The sequence below is a fragment of the Bos indicus x Bos taurus genome, chromosome 9 (genome assembly GCF_003369695.1).
Source record: "Bos indicus x Bos taurus breed Angus x Brahman F1 hybrid chromosome 9, Bos_hybrid_MaternalHap_v2.0, whole genome shotgun sequence".
Lineage (NCBI taxonomy): Eukaryota > Metazoa > Chordata > Mammalia > Artiodactyla > Bovidae > Bos > Bos indicus x Bos taurus.
This window is the reverse complement of record NC_040084.1, coordinates 96,641,099-96,660,379: the sequence shown is the minus strand read 5'-3', so window position 1 is coordinate 96,660,379 and position 19,281 is coordinate 96,641,099. Positions and strand designations below refer to the sequence as shown.

Here is a 19,281-nt window from a genome sequence, read left to right as displayed (position 1 = left end):
CTACAGTCCATGGGGTCGCAAAGAGTCGGACACGACTGAGCGACTTCACTCACTCACTCATGAAAGGAGGGAGGAAAAAACCTGAGCTACCTTTTGCTACCTCTTAAAATTTCCAGCCTGCTCTGTAAAGTCTAATTCTTGAGAATAGGGATTTCATGGGATGTTTCTCATAATATCCTGCCCCCAAAGCCTGCCAAAATGACTCATTAAACCAACAACTGCAGAGCACAAGCAATAAAAACTGAGAAAATAGCAAATCTGCTCTATTTTTTTTTTAACATTTCTAAAAGTAACAAATGAGAAAGGCAATGTATGTACTCAAATTAAAACTGCCCAAATGATTCTGCTTTGGCTTATCTTGGATTGCTAAGAATTATGGACTCAAACAAACAGGCACCAAGATGGCTGGTGTTGAAAAGACTAATGATGCCAAGTGCTGGTGAGTCTGTGGAACCACTGGAAAGCTGATGCACCACCGTGGGAGCGTGAACTGAAAAGCTGTCTGGCTGTATCTACTAAAATGAACCTGTGTCCCGCCCCCTGACCCCGCAAGGGGAGTGAGTGTCCACGAAAAGATGTGTTGGAATGTTCCCTGCAGCCTTAATCCAAATGGGCAGACACTGGATGACTTTAGATCTTCCCAACGCAGGGACTGAATCTGCGTCTCTTACGTCTCTTGCACTGACAGTCAGGCTCTTTACCAGTAGCACCGCCCGGGAAGCTCCTCTATGTACTTAGAGTGGCGTCTCTGCCCCAGGAGCTCAGCCGTGAGCAAAGCAGAGAATGTTTCCGCTTCTCGGAGCTTGTGTTCTAGAGGGAAAAGAGAAGGAGGAAGAGGGATGGGACTTTAATTCTCTGTACGGCGGTCCAGGGTGACCTTAGGAGGCCTGAAGTCAACAGAGGCCTGGATGTAATTGAGGGGTTCCTACAATGCGAGGCTGCCCAACAGTGAGAAAGTGCAAGCGACACCCCCGTGGACAACGTGGGTGACCCTTGCAGACGCCACGGTAAGTGAATGAAAGTGCTACAAAGCAGAGGTGCTGCTGCTGCTGCTGCGTCACCTCAGTCGTGTCCGACTCTGGGCGACCCCATAGACGGCAGCCCACCAGGCTCCCCCGTCCCTGGGACTCTCCAGGCAAGAACACTGGAGTGGGGTGTCATTTCCTTCTCCAATGCATGAAAGTGAAAAGTGAAAGTGAAGTCGCTCAGTCGTGTCCGACTCTTAGCGACCCCATGGACTGCAGCCTACCAGGCTCCTCTGTCCATGCGATTTTCCAAGCAAGAGTACTGGAGTAGGGTGCCATTGCCTTCTCCGAGCATAGGTGCAGTATGGTTCAAATGTATGAAGTTTAAGAACAGCCGACATTAATCTGCGATGGCACAGACCAGAGCTGTGGTGACCTGGGCAGGGGTGGTGAGCGTTGGTGGTCAAGGAGGGTGAGGGACCTTCCAAGGTGCTGGACATGTTCTTTATCTTGGCGTAGGTCGCAGTGCCCAGGCATACAAACAGGTAAAAAATTCATCGGCTTGAACACTTAAAAAGGGCTCATTGTCGGTATGCTGTACCTCTACTTAAAATTTTTTGAAAAGTGATTCTAGACTCAGGCAAACACCTTGTCTTTGTTCCTGTTCCAACTCTTCCCACAGTTCAACGACCTGGAACATGATGGGCGTGGACCACTCACCGTGTGGGATAAAGATCATGAGGAAGCAGGCCAGCCCGGCCGCCAAGTTGGACGTGGCCAGCGGGTAGCGGCGGCCGAAGCGGTCGATGGTGACGAGGATGATGAAGCCTGCGGGGAACTCGACCAGAGCGGAGTAGAGGAAGTCCAGGTAGAGGTTCCCGCCGGTGGCGCCCACGTGCATGATGAGGCCCTGGTAGACCACGGAGCTGGTGAACCTGGGCGGGCAGGAGAGGCGGGTCAAAGGTGAGATCCCGGAGACAGGCCGGGAGGATAAAGGCTCCTGCAAGCTGGAAGGAAGCGTCCATCGCTGGATGTATAATGTTCTAGACCAATATGAGAAGTAAGAAAGTAAATGAGGTCGCTCAGCCGCATCCGACTCCTTGCGACCCCATGGACTGTACGTAGCCCACCAGGCTCCTCCGTCCATGGGATTTTCCAGGCAAGAATACTGGAGTGGGTTGCCATTTCCTTCTCCAGGGGGATCTTCCCGACCCAGAGGATGGAACCCGGGTCTCCCGCATTGTAGGCAGACAATTTACCATCTGAGCCACCAGGGAAGTCATAATATGAGAAGAGGCAGTGGGGACCAGGGGGACATCAAAATCCAGGAGGGGCCCTCCTGGTTGAGAAGCTCCTTCCACAATTTTTGTGAGCCTGTGACTTACAGGACAGACCCGTGTTTCCCGAGAGATGGCAAACGATGTAGCGACCACCGTTTACTTCATACTGTGCCCCTGCGGGCAGCCCTGCTCTGAACACTGCACGGGCCCTATCTCATCAGATGCCCCAAGCCTCCAAGGGGAAGGAGGGCAGGAGACAGCAGTGGGGAGTGAGCAGTGTCAGGGTTCAGACTGCTGGCTGAGCCGTGTGGTCTTCAGTAAGTTAACCAGCCTCTCTGTGCCTCAGTTCCTTCAGCTGTGACTCTGTCCTGAGAATTCACTGAGGCCGTGGACCAGAAGGGCTGGCTGTAGTTGGGCACTCAGTGAAGAGCAGATTTTATTGCTGCCACAGTTGTCTTTCCCAGGGCCAGGATCCAGAGTACCACCGGGGGGAGGGGTCGGCCAAGTCTTCCCAGCTCCACAGCGGGGGCCCCCTGCGCACATCACACCATCTTGGAACCAGCAATATTCCCTTCCTCTCTTTCACCCCATGTCCCACGGCACACGACCCATTCACCCATATCTGAGGAAAGAACACCCATGTTATAGAACATGGCACACAGCTCGGTCATTCTGACTCAGGGGAAAACGTAGAGTCCCGTGGGTCACTTTTGGGCAAACTGCACAATTTTGGAACATTGAATGACTGTGTTGGTACAGTCGTTCCTCACTACCATGGGGGACTGGTTCCAGGACCCCCCAGGGTACCAGAACCCGAGGATGTGCGAGTCCCTCGTGTAAATCGTATGAATTGGTGTAGGATGTGCAAACCCCCGTAAGACTGACACCATCGCTAGATTACTTATAACACCTAACATAAAATAAATGTTGTGTCAGTATTTGCCAGCATGCAGCAGATTCAAGTTTTGCTTTGGGGGACTGTCTGGAATTTTTTTGAATATTTTTTATCTGCAGTTGATTGAATCCCCAGATGCAGAACCTGCAGATATGAAGTACTGACTATGGGAAGAGATTTTGGTGGATAAGAAATTACTTTCTTATAGAAATGCAAATTGCCCGTCAGTTCCAAAACTGAGATCACAGGGGACATTTCTCATTACTACACCACCCCCCCGCCCCCGGTTTTATAAGGTCCAGCTCTCATGGCTCAGATGGTTAGGAATCTGCCTGCAATGCAGGAGTCCCCAGTTCGATCCCTGTGTCGGGAAAATCCCCTGAAGAAGGGGATTACTGGCAACCCACTGTGGTATTCTTTCCTGGAAGATCTCATGGACAGAGGAGCCTGGTGGGCTGTAGTTCATAGGGTTGCAAAGAGTCAGACACGACTGAATGACTTTCACTCACTTCAGTCACTCACTCCCTGGTTCTATAAAGCTGCACCCAGGGGAGTCTGGTATGCTTTTGTTTCTAGTTCTAAATTATTCCTGTTTGATCCAAAGTGTCAAGAGAATAAGAATACACTGAATGCAACTCGGTGAGTTTAGATGAGCCTGGCGGGGCGAGGGGGGCTTCTCTATGCCGGCTTAAATGGTTAAATGGGAACAGTCATCTTCTACCCATAAAGCGACTAGCCCAAGAGAAAAGAATGTAGAACCCTGATTTTCCTGTACAAACAAATAAACAAAAACCCCAAATCACAACAAACTCTGGAAAATGGTGAAGAACAGGGAAGCCTGGCGTGCTGCCATCCATGGGGTCCGATGGGGTCCCAAAGAGTTGGACAGGACTTAGCCACTGACCAACCAAACTGGAAACAATCAACAATGTGCAATGCTGCCATCTTTTGGCAGAACCCACAAACCGCATGTGCGCACTGCTACGGGTAGAGGTGATGGTTTTTTCGCCAAGTGTCTGACTCTTTGCGACCCCATGGACTGTAGCCCGCCAGGCTCCTCTGTCCATGGGATTTCCCAGGAAGGAATACTGGAGTGGATAGCAGTCTGTCGTTGTTGGGCGTTTCCTAAGTTCTAAGCCTTTCACACGCATTATCACATTAATTCTTCCAACATGCTTCTATCATTGCCTCCATTGGGCTGATGAGGAAACTGAGTCACAGAGATCACGAAGCTTCCTGAAGGTCACGTAGCCAGGAAGTGATGGGCCCCCCGCCCCGAGTCGCTGTAATGAATGGAGCAGACGGGGGCAGGGGGCGTGTACAGTAAGAGAAGGTGTCCAGGGCCAGATGGCATGAAGCCTTGCAGGCCGCAGAAGGAAGCTAGGTTTCTTCTCAGTGGATTAGGGAGGCTATGAGGATGTGGACAAGGAGGTGATGTGATCCGTGACCTGTGCCCTGGGGAGGGGGGGACAGGAGTGGGAGCAGACCGCCAGCGAGGAGGCTACTGCGACGAGCTGGACGGGAGATTGCAATCCTCACACCTGAGAGCACAGGCGATGAGAAATGGCAGATTCCGGATAGATTTTCAAGACAGAGTGGGATTTGTGGAAAGCTTGCGCGGAGGGGTGTGAGAGAGCTGAGGAGACAGGATCACCGCCTTGACAGGATTGCTTGGGGTGGAGATGGGACCCGGACTGATACAGGAGGGGAGCAAGCCTTTCTGTCTGCGGGGTCCCAGGCCTCCAACCCAAGAGGCACCATGGAGTCGGATGCTGAGAATCAAGGGAAACGCGCCAGGCACCTGGCACGCTTGCAGGGGTTCCTGGGCCGCTCACACGGCGGGCACAGGGCTCCCGGGGCCAGCTCACAGTCATGGGGCCTAGGGATCAGGAGAGAACCCAGCATCTAGAGAACTCAGGATGGACTCTGTGGAACACTAGTTACTCATTCAAGCTTCCGCAAATATTTACGGAGCGGCTGCTACGTGCCAGGCGTTGCCCTCGTAGTTGGAACCCTTATTTCACGGAAGGGCAAAGAAGGGCAGGGTGGCAGAGTGACCCCAGTGGAAGGGGAACCTGGCCACTCAGCCCAGGGGTTTCCAGGGGTAACTGAAGGGCCACCAGGATGTGGAGGAGCAAGTGCTGAGGTGGGGAGCTGAGCCAGCCCCCCAAGGGAATAGGGAGAAGACCCCATCTCAAGGAAGCCACGGGGGAGGGTGACGCTGCCCCAGGGTGTGCAAGGCGTGCTGGGTGTGGACAGGCGTTTCCTAATCGGTGTGAAAAAAGCACACATGTGCTTTCTGCAGGCTCTGTCAAGTCCTCAGACGTGAGGAAGTCTTCTTCCTCCTTGACAGCCCGGAAAATGAAGTCGCTCAGTCGTGTTCAACTCTGTGACCCCATGGACTGTAGCCTACCAGGCTCCTCCATCCATGGGATTTTTCAGACAAGAGTACTGGAGTGGGTAGACATTTCCTTCTCCAGGGGATCTCCCAACCCAGGGATCGAACCCGTGTCTCCCACATTGTAGGCAGACGCTTTACTGTTTGAGCCACCAGGGAAGTACTGATGTCCTGGGGAATCCCTGAAATCTCATCTACCTGCCGCGGCTAAGTCAGCACTTGGCTCCTAACACAGGGGGTTTCTGGCAACCCTGTCACCTCCCTCCGGCTCACTGCTAACTTTTCTACGTGGAGATTTCTTCTTACTAAAACGAGGCCTTTCCTCTACTGGGCAGTCCTCAAAGGACAAATACAGGTGTCTTTTTAAGAGCTCTTTGAGCGGAAAGCCATCTGGAAATGCCTTTTCATGCCTCTCTTTCCACCCCCCCATAAGTTGACCCACCGTCTCTGATGTGTACCCGGGCATGCAGGGAAGTGCACAGGGCCTCAGAAAGACCCCTTACCACAGGTACATCAGGATGAAGGTGTACTTCCTCAGGTTGGGCGTGCGGAACAGGTCTATGAATGAGGGGCTCAGCTTCTCAGTGACGTCCTCCTCGAGAGACAGCATCTAGGAGAGAGTCAGGGCGTCAGCCGCATCCAGGCTGCCACCGTGATCAGGAATCGCCATCAGAGCCCTTCCCCCGCCCCGCCCCCCGCCCCCCACCAGTCTCCACCCCGAGGCCGGTCATCATACTCTTCACCCCGAAAAGCTCCAGCACCTTCCGGCTTCCCCAGGCAAGTCCCACAGGCAAGCGCTAAGTCATAAACCCGACCCAGCATTCAGTGAGGGGAGAAAGCCCTTTCGAGTGAGTCACCTTCAGGTCAGCAGGAGGCAGCTTCCCGTTCTTTTGCGCAATGTGGTCCATGATCTTTATCGCCTCAGTGTTTCTCTTTTGAGATAACAGCCATCGGGGGGACTCGGGCACAAACCTGCGGACGCAGATCATCCCCACTTGGCGTCTCTCCCAGTGCCCGTCTGAGGTTAAGATCAAAAGAGAAGCTCGCTGGAACTGACTTGAACGCATTCTTTTTTATAGCTGAGAAATACTGCACGTGTATACGTACCACAGCTTCCTCATCCCTTCGTCTGCCAATGTTCCTGTCTGATGGGCACACTCCCCAGAGATGGTTCCATTCCTTCATCTACTCCTTCCCTGGCTCACCAAAGAGCAAATGCCTACTTTGTGGCTAGGTGAACTTTTGTCTGACTTTTAGCATCTCAGGCCCCTCTCTGGGTGATGTGAATTTAAAGAAACTGTACGTTTCTTTAAAGGGTGGCTGAGAGTGGCTCATCCCGGAAATGAGGGCTACCCCGTGACGGAGCACCCCAGATGGCGTGGGTGGCTGGAAGCCCCGGGCCTGCAGGTAGGGCTGCCCTGGCTGTTGGGAAGACGGGTCCCCACAGGGACACAGTACCAGAAGCGGAAGAGGAGCAGGAAGATGGGCAGGGAGACGGCCAGCTGCAGCCAGCGCCAGTGCGGGAGGATGTAGGCCAGTCCGGAGAGCAGCACCAGCCCCACGGTGAAGGCCATCTGGTAGAGGATCGCCACTGTCCGTCTGTAGCCCAGGCCCACGAACTCCGTGACTGAAACAGAGAAACGTCACCCACGGGCTCCCATCCGCTTTAAAATCCCCCATTTGCTATCTGCAGCTCCCCCCGCCTTTGCACAGTGTCGTATTCCACCTACGGGGCTCTCCTGCCCAGAACCTTCCTCCCATCAGCCCCAGGATTAGCTGGAGGATTTCCCATGAGTCCCCAGGGAGAGCTCATTAACACCATCAACATCTTTGAGTGCACCCCAGGGACCTGGCCCTGTCACAGGTGTTCAGACGCATCTCCAGCTCTGTGGGCACAGTCCCGCCCTCCTAACCTCACAGCCTCGTGAGAGGTGGTGGATGAGACACACACACCGTGTTCATCACACCCGGTCTTGACATGATGCGGGCCACGTGGGAAGAAAGCATAAACAGCCAGGAGGGTGGGGGAGTCTCCGGGGGTCACAGATTTTCAGAGAGCAGTGGAGCAGAGCTCGTGGAGGAAATTTGAGCCATCATGAGGAGCAGTAGTTAACTGAACCTGGAATGGGAAAGCAAGCTCCAGGCAGAGGGACAGCAGCCCAGGTGACCGCTGGGTGAGGTCGGGTCATGGGGGCCGTGCGCCCTCCTGGGGGGCTCTCGTAGGCTTGAGGAGAACGCTGGCTTCAATGCGGGAGGCACAGAGGCATCGCAGCACAGGGGTGAGCCGATGTTACGTCTGCTAAAGGCCCCCCCACCACGCTGCTGCCTGTGGGTGCCCCGGGGGTGGACCAGCGTGGAGCGGAGCGGTGGTGGTGGTGGGGCCCGGCAGGAGCAGCAGAAGAGCGAGAGGGCTGTGGTGCTGGAGGTATTCCGAGAGGAAAGCAGATGGGGGGCTGGGGAGAGGGGCACAGGAAGAGCAGGCTTGGGGGTGGGGGAGGAAGACGTCCCCGGCTGGGAAAAGAGGAGGAGTTGGTCATGCAGACTGAAGGGGAGCCCCTGGTGCAGGACCAGGGAGTATGGGACCTCCAAGCAAGCCAGGGAGTCGTGGGAAGGATGCAAGCCAGGGTAGCACACACTCCGTCACAGACAGGTAGCATTCCGGGTTTGTCTTCCTTTCTCTCTAGCCTGGGAGCTCCTTGACGGAGGTTGTTGTTCAGTTGCTAAGCTGTTTCCGACTCTTTGCACTGGCCTGTAGCCCATGGGGTTGCAAAGAGTCAGACATGACTGAGCAACTTCACTGGTTGGTTGGTAGCCCAAGGACTATAGCCCACCAGGCTCGTCTGTCCTCCACTCTCTCCCAGAGTTTGCTCAAACTCATGTCCACTGAGTCAGTGATGCCATCCAACCATCCCATCCTCTTTCACCCCCTTCTCCTCCAGCACTCCATCTTTCCCAGCATCAGGGTCTTTTCCAGTGAATCAGATCTTTGCATCAGGTGGCCAAAGTATTGGAGCTTTCGCTTCAGCAACAGGCCTTCCAATGACTATTCAGGGTTGATTTCCTTCAGGACTGACTGGTGTCTTGAGAGTAGGATGGGAGGCTTTACCTATCTCGGCATCTCCAGTCCTGCCCCTGTGCCTGCCACAGGGCAACAGCCACACCGCAGGGAGGAGAAGGGGCAGGCATGGCTCTGGGCTCCCCCTGGAGCCCTTCATGGACCTCACTGCACTGTGGTCCCCACGTGGAGGATCCTGAGGCAGAGAGAGATCATGGAATGTGCCCAGGACCACACAGCTGGTCAGACTTGGGTGTAGATTTGACCTTAAATTAATCCTTGTCACCAGGTGCCAAATACTGCACGTTCAGCCTCTAGATGGCTGGGCTGTTGCAGTTAATATGTGCTGAACTCACTAAACTTAACTAGTGTGTTCATGGTTTCTTGGGGGAGGAACATGGTGTTTTTTTGGCCCTAGTGAACTATTTCCTAGAATGTCAAGCCATAAGACATCGTTTTCAAAGATGGCAAGACCTGGCAAAAACCTGGACCATCCTCACTGCTGTCTGATGTACCCATCCAGCCATGCATAGGCTGAGAGATACACAGACAGCTATTACGCTTTCTTCTACAGAAGTATTTTTCATTTTCTATTCTTACTCTTCATAGAAAACTTGAAAGAAAAAATAGTATATAGAATTACATTGTTTTACACTTCAGTTTTTTCGTCATCGTGTCTATCTCTTCTTTTTTGATTTGCTTGTTCAGTCGCCATGTCCGACTCTTTGAGACCCATGGACAGCAGCACGCCAGGCTTCCCTGTCCCTCACCATCTCCCAGAGTTTGCCCAGGTTCATGTCCATTGCATGGGTGATGCTGTCTAACCATCTCCTGCTGTCTTCTGTCTTTCCCAGCATCAGGGTCTTTTCCAATGAATCGGCCAAAGTATAAGAGCTTCTTTTATTTACTCTTATATCTTCTCCCCTAACTCTTGCTGCTGCTGCTGCTAAGTCACTTCAGTCGTGTCCAACTCTGTGTGACCCCATAGATGGCAGCCCACCAGGCTCCACCGTCCCTGGGATTCCAGGCGAGAACACTGGAGTGGGTTGCCACTTCCTTCTCCAAGGCATGAAAGTGAAAAGTGAAAGTGGAGTCGCTCAGTCGTGTCCGACTCTTCTCGACCCCATGAATTGCAGCCTAACTCTTGAGTGTCCTTCAAATCAGTGGAGTTTGTTGTATTTCTTTCGGAAGAGGCTGGTTCATTCATATTTAAAATGTTAAAACACTCTCCCACCTGTCTCCCCTTCCTACACAACTCCCATCACTGTAAACACATCACATGTGATCTCCCTTTCCCAAACAGATTAGTTGATATGGAAACAAGGATCCATATAAGTGGTTATATAAGTATCTCTCAAACAAAGAGAGACAGAAAGAGGCCATTCTGACAGCACACCCGGTTCCAATAACACAGACACCAAGTACAGCTAGCGAGGCCACACTTTCTCTAGGCTTCCTCCAAAAAAAAGCCGCCTCCACGTTCGGCTTCGTCCCATTCTGCCCCACTGTCTGACCTCCCGGGCTTCTCAAAGTGCCCGGAAACCTCGGGCCAGCAGATGCTTACTCAGGGTGTAGCCAGCCGTCCAGCTGCCCTTGCTGACCAGCCCCTGCAGCAGGCGGAAGATCAGCAGGGACGTGTAGTCCGGAGCCACGGCCGTCAGGACGCCCAAGCTGGCGCAGGTGAGGGTGGTAGCCAAGAGGCACACCTTGCGGCCAAACCTTCAGAGGCAAGCAGACATCGAGGTGAGTGCTGAGTGCTCACAGCGACGGAGGGACAGCAGGCTCTCTACTGGGAGACAAGACAGCTTCTCTGCGGCATCGTGCGGTCCATCACACATCTCGGCCCCTTCTCCAAGCCTGACCTGGTCCCCCTCTCTGTGACAGCGACCGGCAACTCTTGCAGGTTTAATGAAGTCACTCTGAAGAGGAATCCTGACCACTCTCAGTCAAGGACCAGGGGTCTCCCTCAGTGACCCACCCAGTTCTGACTCATCCCCTCTCATCATCTTTGTATTTAGCAGATTGCATGACTATTCACAGACTTAACAGGGTGCACCAGAAATCAGATCCCCGCCCCCCATCCACATATTTAACCTTATCAACGCTCATAAGGGTTTTCTGGGGAAATATTCAATTCTAATAGTATAACCACTGAAAAGTGTTTTTCCTTTCTATTTCCATGAGTAAAGTGGGACGACAGACACATGAAGAGATGCTCAACATCCCTAGTCATTGGGGAAATGCGAACCAGAGCCACTCGGGAAGTCGCTGTAAACACAGGGAGCTCAGGGGCGCCCTGTGAGATCCTAGGGGGCGGGGCGGGGCGGGGTGGGTTAGGGGGAGGTTTGGGGGAGGGGACGCGCGTCCGCGCGTGGTCCGTTCACACTGGCGCAGGGCAGAAGCCGACACGGTGTTCTAAAGCAGTTATCCTCCAATTAAAAATAATTCTTAAAAAACATTTAAAAAACTACAATGAGATATCACTTCACACTTATCAGAATGGCCATTATCAGAAAGACAATAAACAGTAAGTGTTGGCAAGGATGTGAAAAAAAGGGAGCTTAGGACACTGTGGATGGGAGTATAAACTGAGGCGATCATTATGGAAAACAGAAGAAACAAGACAAAGGTTCTTCAAAAAGTTAAAAACGGAACCACCGTACAGTCCAGCCATTTCAGGTCTGAATGTTTCTCCAAAGGAAACAAAAACACTAATTAAAAAAGACATCTGCACCCCTATGTTTACTGCAGTATTAGCTAAATTGCCAATATATGAAAGCAATATATGGAATATATTCCAATATAAGCAATATATGGAAGGACTGATCCTGAAGCTGAAGCTCCAATACTTTGTTTGGCCACCTGATGTGAAGAACTGACTCATTTGAAAAGACCCTGATGCCGGGAAAGATTGAAGGTGGGAGAAGGGAATGACAGAGGATGAGATGGTTGGATGGCATCACCGACTCAATGGACATGAGTTTGAGTGGACTCTGGAAGTTGGTGATGGGCAGGGAGGCCTGTGGAGAAGGCGAAGGCACCCCATTCCAGTACTCTTGCCTGGAAAATCCCATGGATGGAGGAGCCTGATGGGCTGCAGTCCATGGGGTCGCAAAGAGTCGGACACGACTGAATGACTTCACTTTCACTTTTCACTTTCATGCATTGGAGAAGGAAATGGCAACCCACTCCAGTGTTCTTGCCTGGAGAATTTCAGGGACAGGGGAGCCTGGTGGGCTGCCATCTATGGGGTCGCACAGAGTCAGACATGATTGAAGTGACTTAGCAGCAGCAGGGGCAGCAGCAGGGAGGCCTGGCGTGCTGCGGTCCATGGGGTCGAAAAGAGTCGGACTTGACTGAGTGACTGAACTGAACTGAACTGATATGGAAGCAACCTAAGTGTCCATCGATAGTTGAATGAATAAAGATGTGTATATATACATATATATATATATATAAACCAGGGTCTCCCGCATGGCAGGCAGATGCTTTATCCTCTGAGCCACCAGGGAACACCACCATATTATATATATATATATATATATGTGTGTGTGTGTGTGTGTGTGTGTGTGTGTGTACAATGCAATAGTGCTCAGCCATAAAAAAGAACATATTTGTGACAGTCCAGATGGACACGGAGGGTAAAGCGCTGAGTGAAAGAGTCAGAGAAAAACGAACACCGTGTGACCTCCCTCAGACGCAAGACTTAAGAAACAAAACAAATATAGCTTCTAAATGACAGTTATCTACTCCTGAAAACAGATACATAAATGGATAAATACTAAAAATATTAGTGACAGAACCATTCACTCTACCTTCTTCCCACATGCAAAGATGATTAACATGCTTTAGGGAAATACTGCGGGGGGAAAACAGCTGTCCACACACACAAATCCACTTCCTCATCTCTCATCTTCAGCCTTCCACTGACACTGTCCTTGCTCACCAACTTCTACATGTTGAACTTCTCTCTGCATACCCTCTTCTAGCTTATCTCAAACTTGGTTTATCGCTTTAAATACCAATTACTGGTGGCAAATCCCAAATATTTAACTCCAGCCCGAACCTTATGTACCCAACTGTCTACTTGGCAACTCTTCTCTGTCTCACAGGCTGCTCTGAAACACATCTCCTAAAAGCTGCAAAGAAGGGTATTCTTAACCCTCTCTGTCTCAAAAAATGGCACTGCCCCCTCCACCCATCTTCCAGAAGCATAATCCTTGGCTTTGTGCCCCCTTCCTCTGAGCCCCGCATTGAGCTATACAACCTGCCTGGCTCTGAAATCCCCCCTAAATCCCCACCTTCCTTCCGTCGTCTTGCCCCAAATCGTCCCGCACTCCCTACCGTGTCGGGTCTCAGCTTCTGCAAAGATCCCCTCTGGCCACTTCTCCCACCACTGTCTGCTCAAGTCCCTTCTTCCCATGGTGTTGACGCTGTGCTTGGTCGGATCCACCTTTACATACCTGTCTGCGATGTAGCCGACTCCCAGAGAGCCCAGGAAGAAGCCCAAGTTCACACAGGACTGAAAGAGGTCCACCTTCCAAGAGTCATCACACACCAGGTTAAACTGCGGGTCGGAGGGGCCAAAACACACAAGACTGTTTGTAAGTTAAACTATGCCTACCGTTTTCCCTGCAGAAAATGTCAACGCATGACACAAAACTGTGGGATCCCAGGGCCCCTCACATCCTTTCCTTTCACCACATTTTCATAAGACAACTTCAGGGTTTCTGGGGAATCTCAGGCAGTGTCATTACACGCCTAATATCTTTATCTTGGGTTTACCCTCAATACACACTAATTAAAGAGTCTGTTGTCAGGTACCCCTGATAGTTGTCAAAGGACAGGGTGGCCAAACGGTAAGGTTTCTAAAGGAAATACAGCAAAGTAATTCTCCAAAAACGAAAATGATGTAAAATAAATATGACGTGTTTCCCAAAATTGGTAAAAACCCTTAATTAAGAAAGCTGAGGACCAAAGAATTGATGCTTTGAACTGTGGTGTTGGAGGAGACTCTTGAGAGTCCCTTGGACTGCAAGGAGATTCAACCAGCCCATCCTAAAGTAATCAATCCTCAATATTCCTGGGAAGGACTGATGCTGAAGCTGAAACTCCAATACTTTGGCCACCTGATGCGAAGAACTGAGTCATTGGAAAAGACCCTGATGCTGGGAAAGATTGAGGGCAGGAGGAGAAGGGACAACAGAGGATGAGATGGTTGGATGGCATCACCGACTCGATGCACGTGAGTTTGAGCAAGCTCCAGGAGTTGCTATGGACAGGGAGGCCTGGTGTGCTGTAGTCCATGGGGTCGCAAAGAGCTGGACATGACTGAGTGACTGAACTGAACTGAATCACATGTTTTATTCCATAAATTCTACCCAATAATTGTGTAAATTTGTCATGACTGATGGAACTGTGAGTATCAACATGAGAATTTCTGAGCAAAGAAGCAGAGGCCAGCTGGTGGGGGCTTCTGGGGAGCAGCCCTGCATGCGGGGGAAGGGGGAACCCAGAGGCGGCAGGAGATGCAGAGGGTCCCATGTGCCTGGGAGGAACCGAGGCAGAAGGACAGAGGCAAAGACACGAGCCGATCTGCCTGGGCGTTATTGGGAGTGAGGTTCAGGGACCGCCCCTCCGTGTTTGGCACATTCATGGTGATGCCAACATGCGTGGGCGCTCTGGGAGGCCCGAGTGCAGAAGCATCCCCGCTTGGAGTGCAGAGGGGCAGAAAGTAGGGGGGCCTCGGTCTCCTGTCTGGAAGGTATGTATGGAGCTGCTCCTGTCACCATCATGAAGCCACTGTGGGCGCTGCAGGGAGAAACCATGTGCCCATGGTTTAGTAAATAATGAACCATTTAACTTTTAAATGAGGCTTTAGTTTTTGTTGTTCAGTCACTCAGTCACGTCTGACTCTGTGACTCTAGGGACTGCAGCATGCCAGGCTTTCTTGTCCTTTACTATCTCCTGGGATTTGCTCAAATTTATATCAATCGAGTCAGTGATGCCATCAAGTCAGTGATGCCATCCAACCATCTCATCCTCTGTCATCCCATTCTCCTCCTGCCTTCAGTCTTTCCCAGCATCAGGGTCTTTTCCAATGAGTCGGCTCTTCTCATCAAGTGACCGAAGTATTGGAGTTTCAGCTTCAGCATGATTGCTTCCAATGAATTTTCAGGGTTGATGTCCTTTAGGATGGACTGGTTGGATCTCCTTGCAGTCCACAGGACTCTCAAGAGTCTTCTTCAGCACCATAGATCAAAAACATCAGTTTTTCGGAGCTCAGCCTTCTTTATAGTCCAACTCTCATAACTGTACATGACTACTGGAAAAATCATAGCTCTCAGTAGACAAACCTTTTTCAGCAAAGTGATGTCTCTGCTTTTGAATATGCTGTCTAGGTGTGTTTTATTACCTGGGAGGCTTTGCTACCCATCTCCTGTAAAAACTTAGAGTTGCATGTATGAACCATGCCCTTGTCCTGGCCCAGTGGTCAATCATGAGCACTTTAAAAAAATAAACAAAAAGGTAAAACTCCCTGCTACCGTTTGACTTTCAGAACCTAACAATCAGCTCGTGCTACCACCTGCCTTATGCCCAGATCTTGTCTGCTCCTGTGAATAGCTCAGCTCTTGGAGGCAATCAGCATCTCCCCCATTCTTGGCTGATCCAGATGTTTCAGTTCAGTTCAGTTGCCCAGTCGTGTCCTACTCTTTGTGACTCCATGGACTTCAGGACAGGCTTCCCTGTTTCATCACCAGCTCTCGGAGTTTGCTCAAACTCATGTCCATCGAGTCGGTGATGCCATCCAACCGTCTCATCCTCTGTCATCCCCTTCTCCTCCCACCTTCAATCTTTCCCAGCATCAGGGTCTTTTCAATCTTTTCTTCGCATCAGGTGGCCAAAGTATTGGAGTTTCAGCTTCAACATCAGTCCTTCCAGTGAATATTCAGGACTGATCTTCTTTAGGATGGACTGACTGGGTCTCCTTGCAGTCCAAGGAACTCTCAAGAGTCTTCTCCAACACCACAGTTCAAAAGCATCAATTCTTCGGTGCTCAGCTTTCTTTATGGTCCAACTCTCACTCCCGGTGTTTATTCCCTTGAAAATTCAGCTGGAAGCACACCGCCCTGGGGAGTTTCTCCTGCCGCTGTTCGGCTTCTCTGCGGCCCTGGGCCCTGTCAGTGGAACTCGGGGGAGGCCGCTCCTGAGAGCTGTTATCTCGCTGGCCCAGGTCAGCCTCTCCAGCAGCCTCTCTGGAGCCCCCACCTACATCACCCAGGACGATGTTCTGTGCATACTAGACGCCCCCAAAGCCACAGGGCAATGGTTTTGGGGTGTTTGTTCTACTCTTTGCAATCAGCATCTTTGTACAATATCTCTGCCACCCTCCCTGAAATGTCCTGCGTGCCATCCTGCTCTGGGGGCGTGCAGAAGCCAGGGAGCTCATGGAACTGCAGGAAGGGGGGCCTGGCCTTCCCTACTGATGCTGCCTCCTTTAAGAACTCTGCCCCCAGCTATGCCAAGGGGCTCTGTCTGCAGGCACCTGCCTGCCCTCTGCGATCCCAGACCCAGCCACTGTCCCCAGGGACCCTCTGTGCCTCTAGGAAGATGGAAAGCCTGGAGTTTGTACAGGGGGCGCACGGGATGGGGTGGGGTCTCCTAGGCCTGGTCCCTCTCCCTGCTGGGACTTCACTGGGGATTTCTCCGGGGCCAGGCTGTGTGGTGGACATGGCCTGTAGAGCAGCAGGCTGGCCAAGCTCACGTGGCACACAGTCACCCAGCGTCCTTGTTAGAATCCAGGTTCCCGTGGGTTCTGTCTCCGCAGATCATGGGTCAGAATCCAGGTGATCCCGGGGATCAGGTGAGTTTGGAAACCTTCCTACCCCAAATGGACCCTGACCTCTGCCCTCAGGGTGGGGAGGGACGGGGAGCTGGGTGTTCAGAGAGGTCAGCTCGTCGCGTTCCCTTCAGCCAATTCCAACGTCCAAGGCAAGGCCATGTGAAAGATTATTTCTGCAGAAATGAATAACTAGGGAGGTTCTCCCCCAAACAAGCTTCAGCTTAGGCTGAGGGCAGGAGGCAAAAGTTGTTGTGAAGCAGTGGGAAGGGTGAGTCAGAGGAGGCGCGTTCCGTCCAGGAGAAGCGGTCCTCCACTCCTGAGGCCCCGCGTCTCATCGCCTCCTCACCTCCAGCTGGATCCCACCCCCAGTACACTAGCGTGCCCCCAGGTGAGCCCTAGCCCACAACCCCTCCCCTGTCTCCCCAGTCCTCCCCAGAGTGCTCGGGTCCCCGAGGACCTGGAAGACTGCTCCCGGTTACCACCGTCAGCCAGTCGGGACTGTGTCCCCTCCCCAGGGCCCCTGCCCAGGCCAGGCTCCCCACATGAATGAGCTGCTACTTCCCTGTGTTCCAGCCTCACTGCTCAGGTCTCAGCTGCCTGCCTCCCCGGCCAGGACCCTCTGGCAAATCGGGCCCCTCCTCCTCCCCAGCCCCTGCCAGGTCTGCGTCTCTTAAATCAATCCTTTTTGATCCTGTGACAGCCGCGTTGGCTGACAGTCCTGCCAGGGCCCGTGTCGGCCTCTTCAAGCTCTCCCCACCTCTGGGGAGCGTCACCTCCACTCTCCACCAGCACCTGGACCGTTCCCAAGGTCCAGTGAGGACTGTCTTCTTGCTATGCCTGAACTGCCACTTGGCACAAAGGTAGGGTTGCCAGTTTTAGAGCAAAAAAAATATGGGGTGCCCCTCCGAACTGGAATTTCAGATAAGCAACACTTTTTTTTTTAGTGCAATCATGTCCTCAGCAGTATCTGAATTCCCAGCCTCAGCTGTCAGTATCAAATGTTATGCAATACCTGGGACCTAATTATCCTAAATAAATATTCATTGTTTACCTGAAATTCAAATTTAATGGGCGTCCAGCATTTTATCTGGTGACCTGATGTAAGATCTCAGCCCTCTGGCCCAAAGCTGAGCCGCCACCATTCTGTCCATGACTCCTCTACTGGATTCCAGTCACTCCACCAACTCATTGCTCCCTGAACGTGGTCCCTGCCCCCCTCCCCTGAGCTTTGGTTCACACTCCCCAACGCACCCTGCTTGCTGTCCTAGCAGCTCAAAATACCACCCTGGGTCCCATTCAAATACTCCGTCCTAAGGACCTACTGTGTAGCATAGGGAATTATATCTGATATTTTGTAATAACCTAGAAGGGAAAAGAATCTGAAAAAAAATAGATATCTACATGTATATAACTGAGTCAAGGAGGTGGCACAGTAACCCACTCCAGTGTTCTTGCCTGGATAATCCCACAGACAGAGAGGAGCCTGGTGGGCTGCAGTCCATGAGGTTGCAGAGTCGGACACGACTGAAGCGACTTAGCCTGGGATGGCATAGCTGAATCCCCTTGCCTGAAACTAACACAACACTGTCAATCAACTACATCCAATGTAGAAAGTCTGCCACCTCCTGCTGGAAGGCCCCAGCGGCCAGCTGAATAGTAAGGTCCCCCTCCCTGTCTGGGACACTGATCTTATTCTCACGGTCACCACCCCTCCCTGGCTCCCTGGAGACTGCAAACTCCTTGAACTTCACGGGCTTCTTCTGTGTCCCTCCTGGCATCATACCCAGTGCCAGAACAAAGGAAAAGTTCAGGACACGGTTACTGAGGGAATAGACGGGGGGGTGAATGGATGAATTCTTGCACCTAGCTGATCCTTTCCAAGCAGAGTATGCCTCAGCCACAGAGAACAATACGTCCCCGTCTGGGTCTGTTTCTAGATTTCCAGCTAGAAGAGCGGCCAGTTCAGCATCCCTGGGAGGCGATCCTCTACCTGGACATCTGTGGTTGGAGGACACTTCAGAGACCAGACGTCTGAGCAAGGGCACCCACACCTGCTCCCTGTCCCCCAAGACAGTGGGCCGTGGGGCCGGAGGGGCAGACACGGCGCTTTTCTCCAGCTAGACGTGCGCTGCTCAGGCCACTCAGCTACCTTGCTTCAGGTGAGCAGTTTGCTAACAGACAGACTTTGCATAGTTCTGGTCTGTGGCTTCACCAAATGGCTTCCCTGGTGGCTCAGATGGTAAAGAATCTGCCTGCAATGCAGGGTTCAATCCCTGGGTCGGGAAGATCCCCTGGAGAAGGAAATGGCAACCCACTCCAGTATTCTGGCCTGGAGAATCCCATGGACAGAGGAGCCTCGCAGGCTACAGTCCATGGGGTTGCAAAGAGTCGAACACGACTGAGCGACTAATGTGTCTAAACTTCTCCTGTGACTTCGCCAAGTGACCTTGAGATCAGTTTCCAAGTGCTTACTCTTGTCACAGAATAGCACTTTCCAAAGGGTCTGTGAAGGAAAGAAATCTGCTGGCTTCTCAGTGAGATATTCTCAAAGCAAACGCTCAGATAACCCACTAACCTATCTAGGCAAGTGCTCTGCCGCCATCCTGCTCTCCTGTGGGCCGTGGAGGAGACACTCAGGGCAGCTGGGTGCTGGACACCCAGGGGTGCTGACCCAGCCACTCTCTGGCTTGTCTGATCAGCATCTTCACGGTCCTCGGCCGAACCCTGGGAAGCAGGTCATTGTCATCACTGGTTTACTGATGAGAGAACTGAGGCTCAGAGAGGCTGAGTAACCTACACAGCGACACTCAGCCAACTCAGGGCGTGGCTGAGACTCAGTCAGACT

At 52.1% G+C, this 19,281-nt stretch overlaps 1 protein-coding gene across 4 annotated transcripts in view; it reads right to left on the bottom strand.

Annotated features, from left to right (window-relative positions):
* The window catches only part of SLC22A1 (solute carrier family 22 member 1), a 37,355-nt gene that overhangs the window by 17,110 nt on the left and 964 nt on the right, over positions 1–19,281 (bottom strand). For 2 of the 4 annotated variants that reach the window (XM_027551980.1, XM_027551979.1), the window contains exons 2-8: positions 13,057–13,160; positions 10,158–10,312; positions 6,997–7,165; positions 6,396–6,510; positions 6,042–6,148; positions 1,686–1,900; positions 702–810 (exon numbers count right to left, since the gene is read on the bottom strand). In XM_027551980.1, the coding sequence (XP_027407781.1) occupies positions 702–810; positions 1,686–1,900; positions 6,042–6,148; positions 6,396–6,510; positions 6,997–7,165; positions 10,158–10,312; positions 13,057–13,160 (974 nt within the window). The remainder of the gene's footprint in view (positions 1–701; positions 811–1,685; positions 1,901–6,041; positions 6,149–6,395; positions 6,511–6,996; positions 7,166–10,157; positions 10,313–13,056; positions 13,161–19,281) is intronic. The other 2 variants (XM_027551978.1, XM_027551981.1) reach the window with 1 other exon arrangement.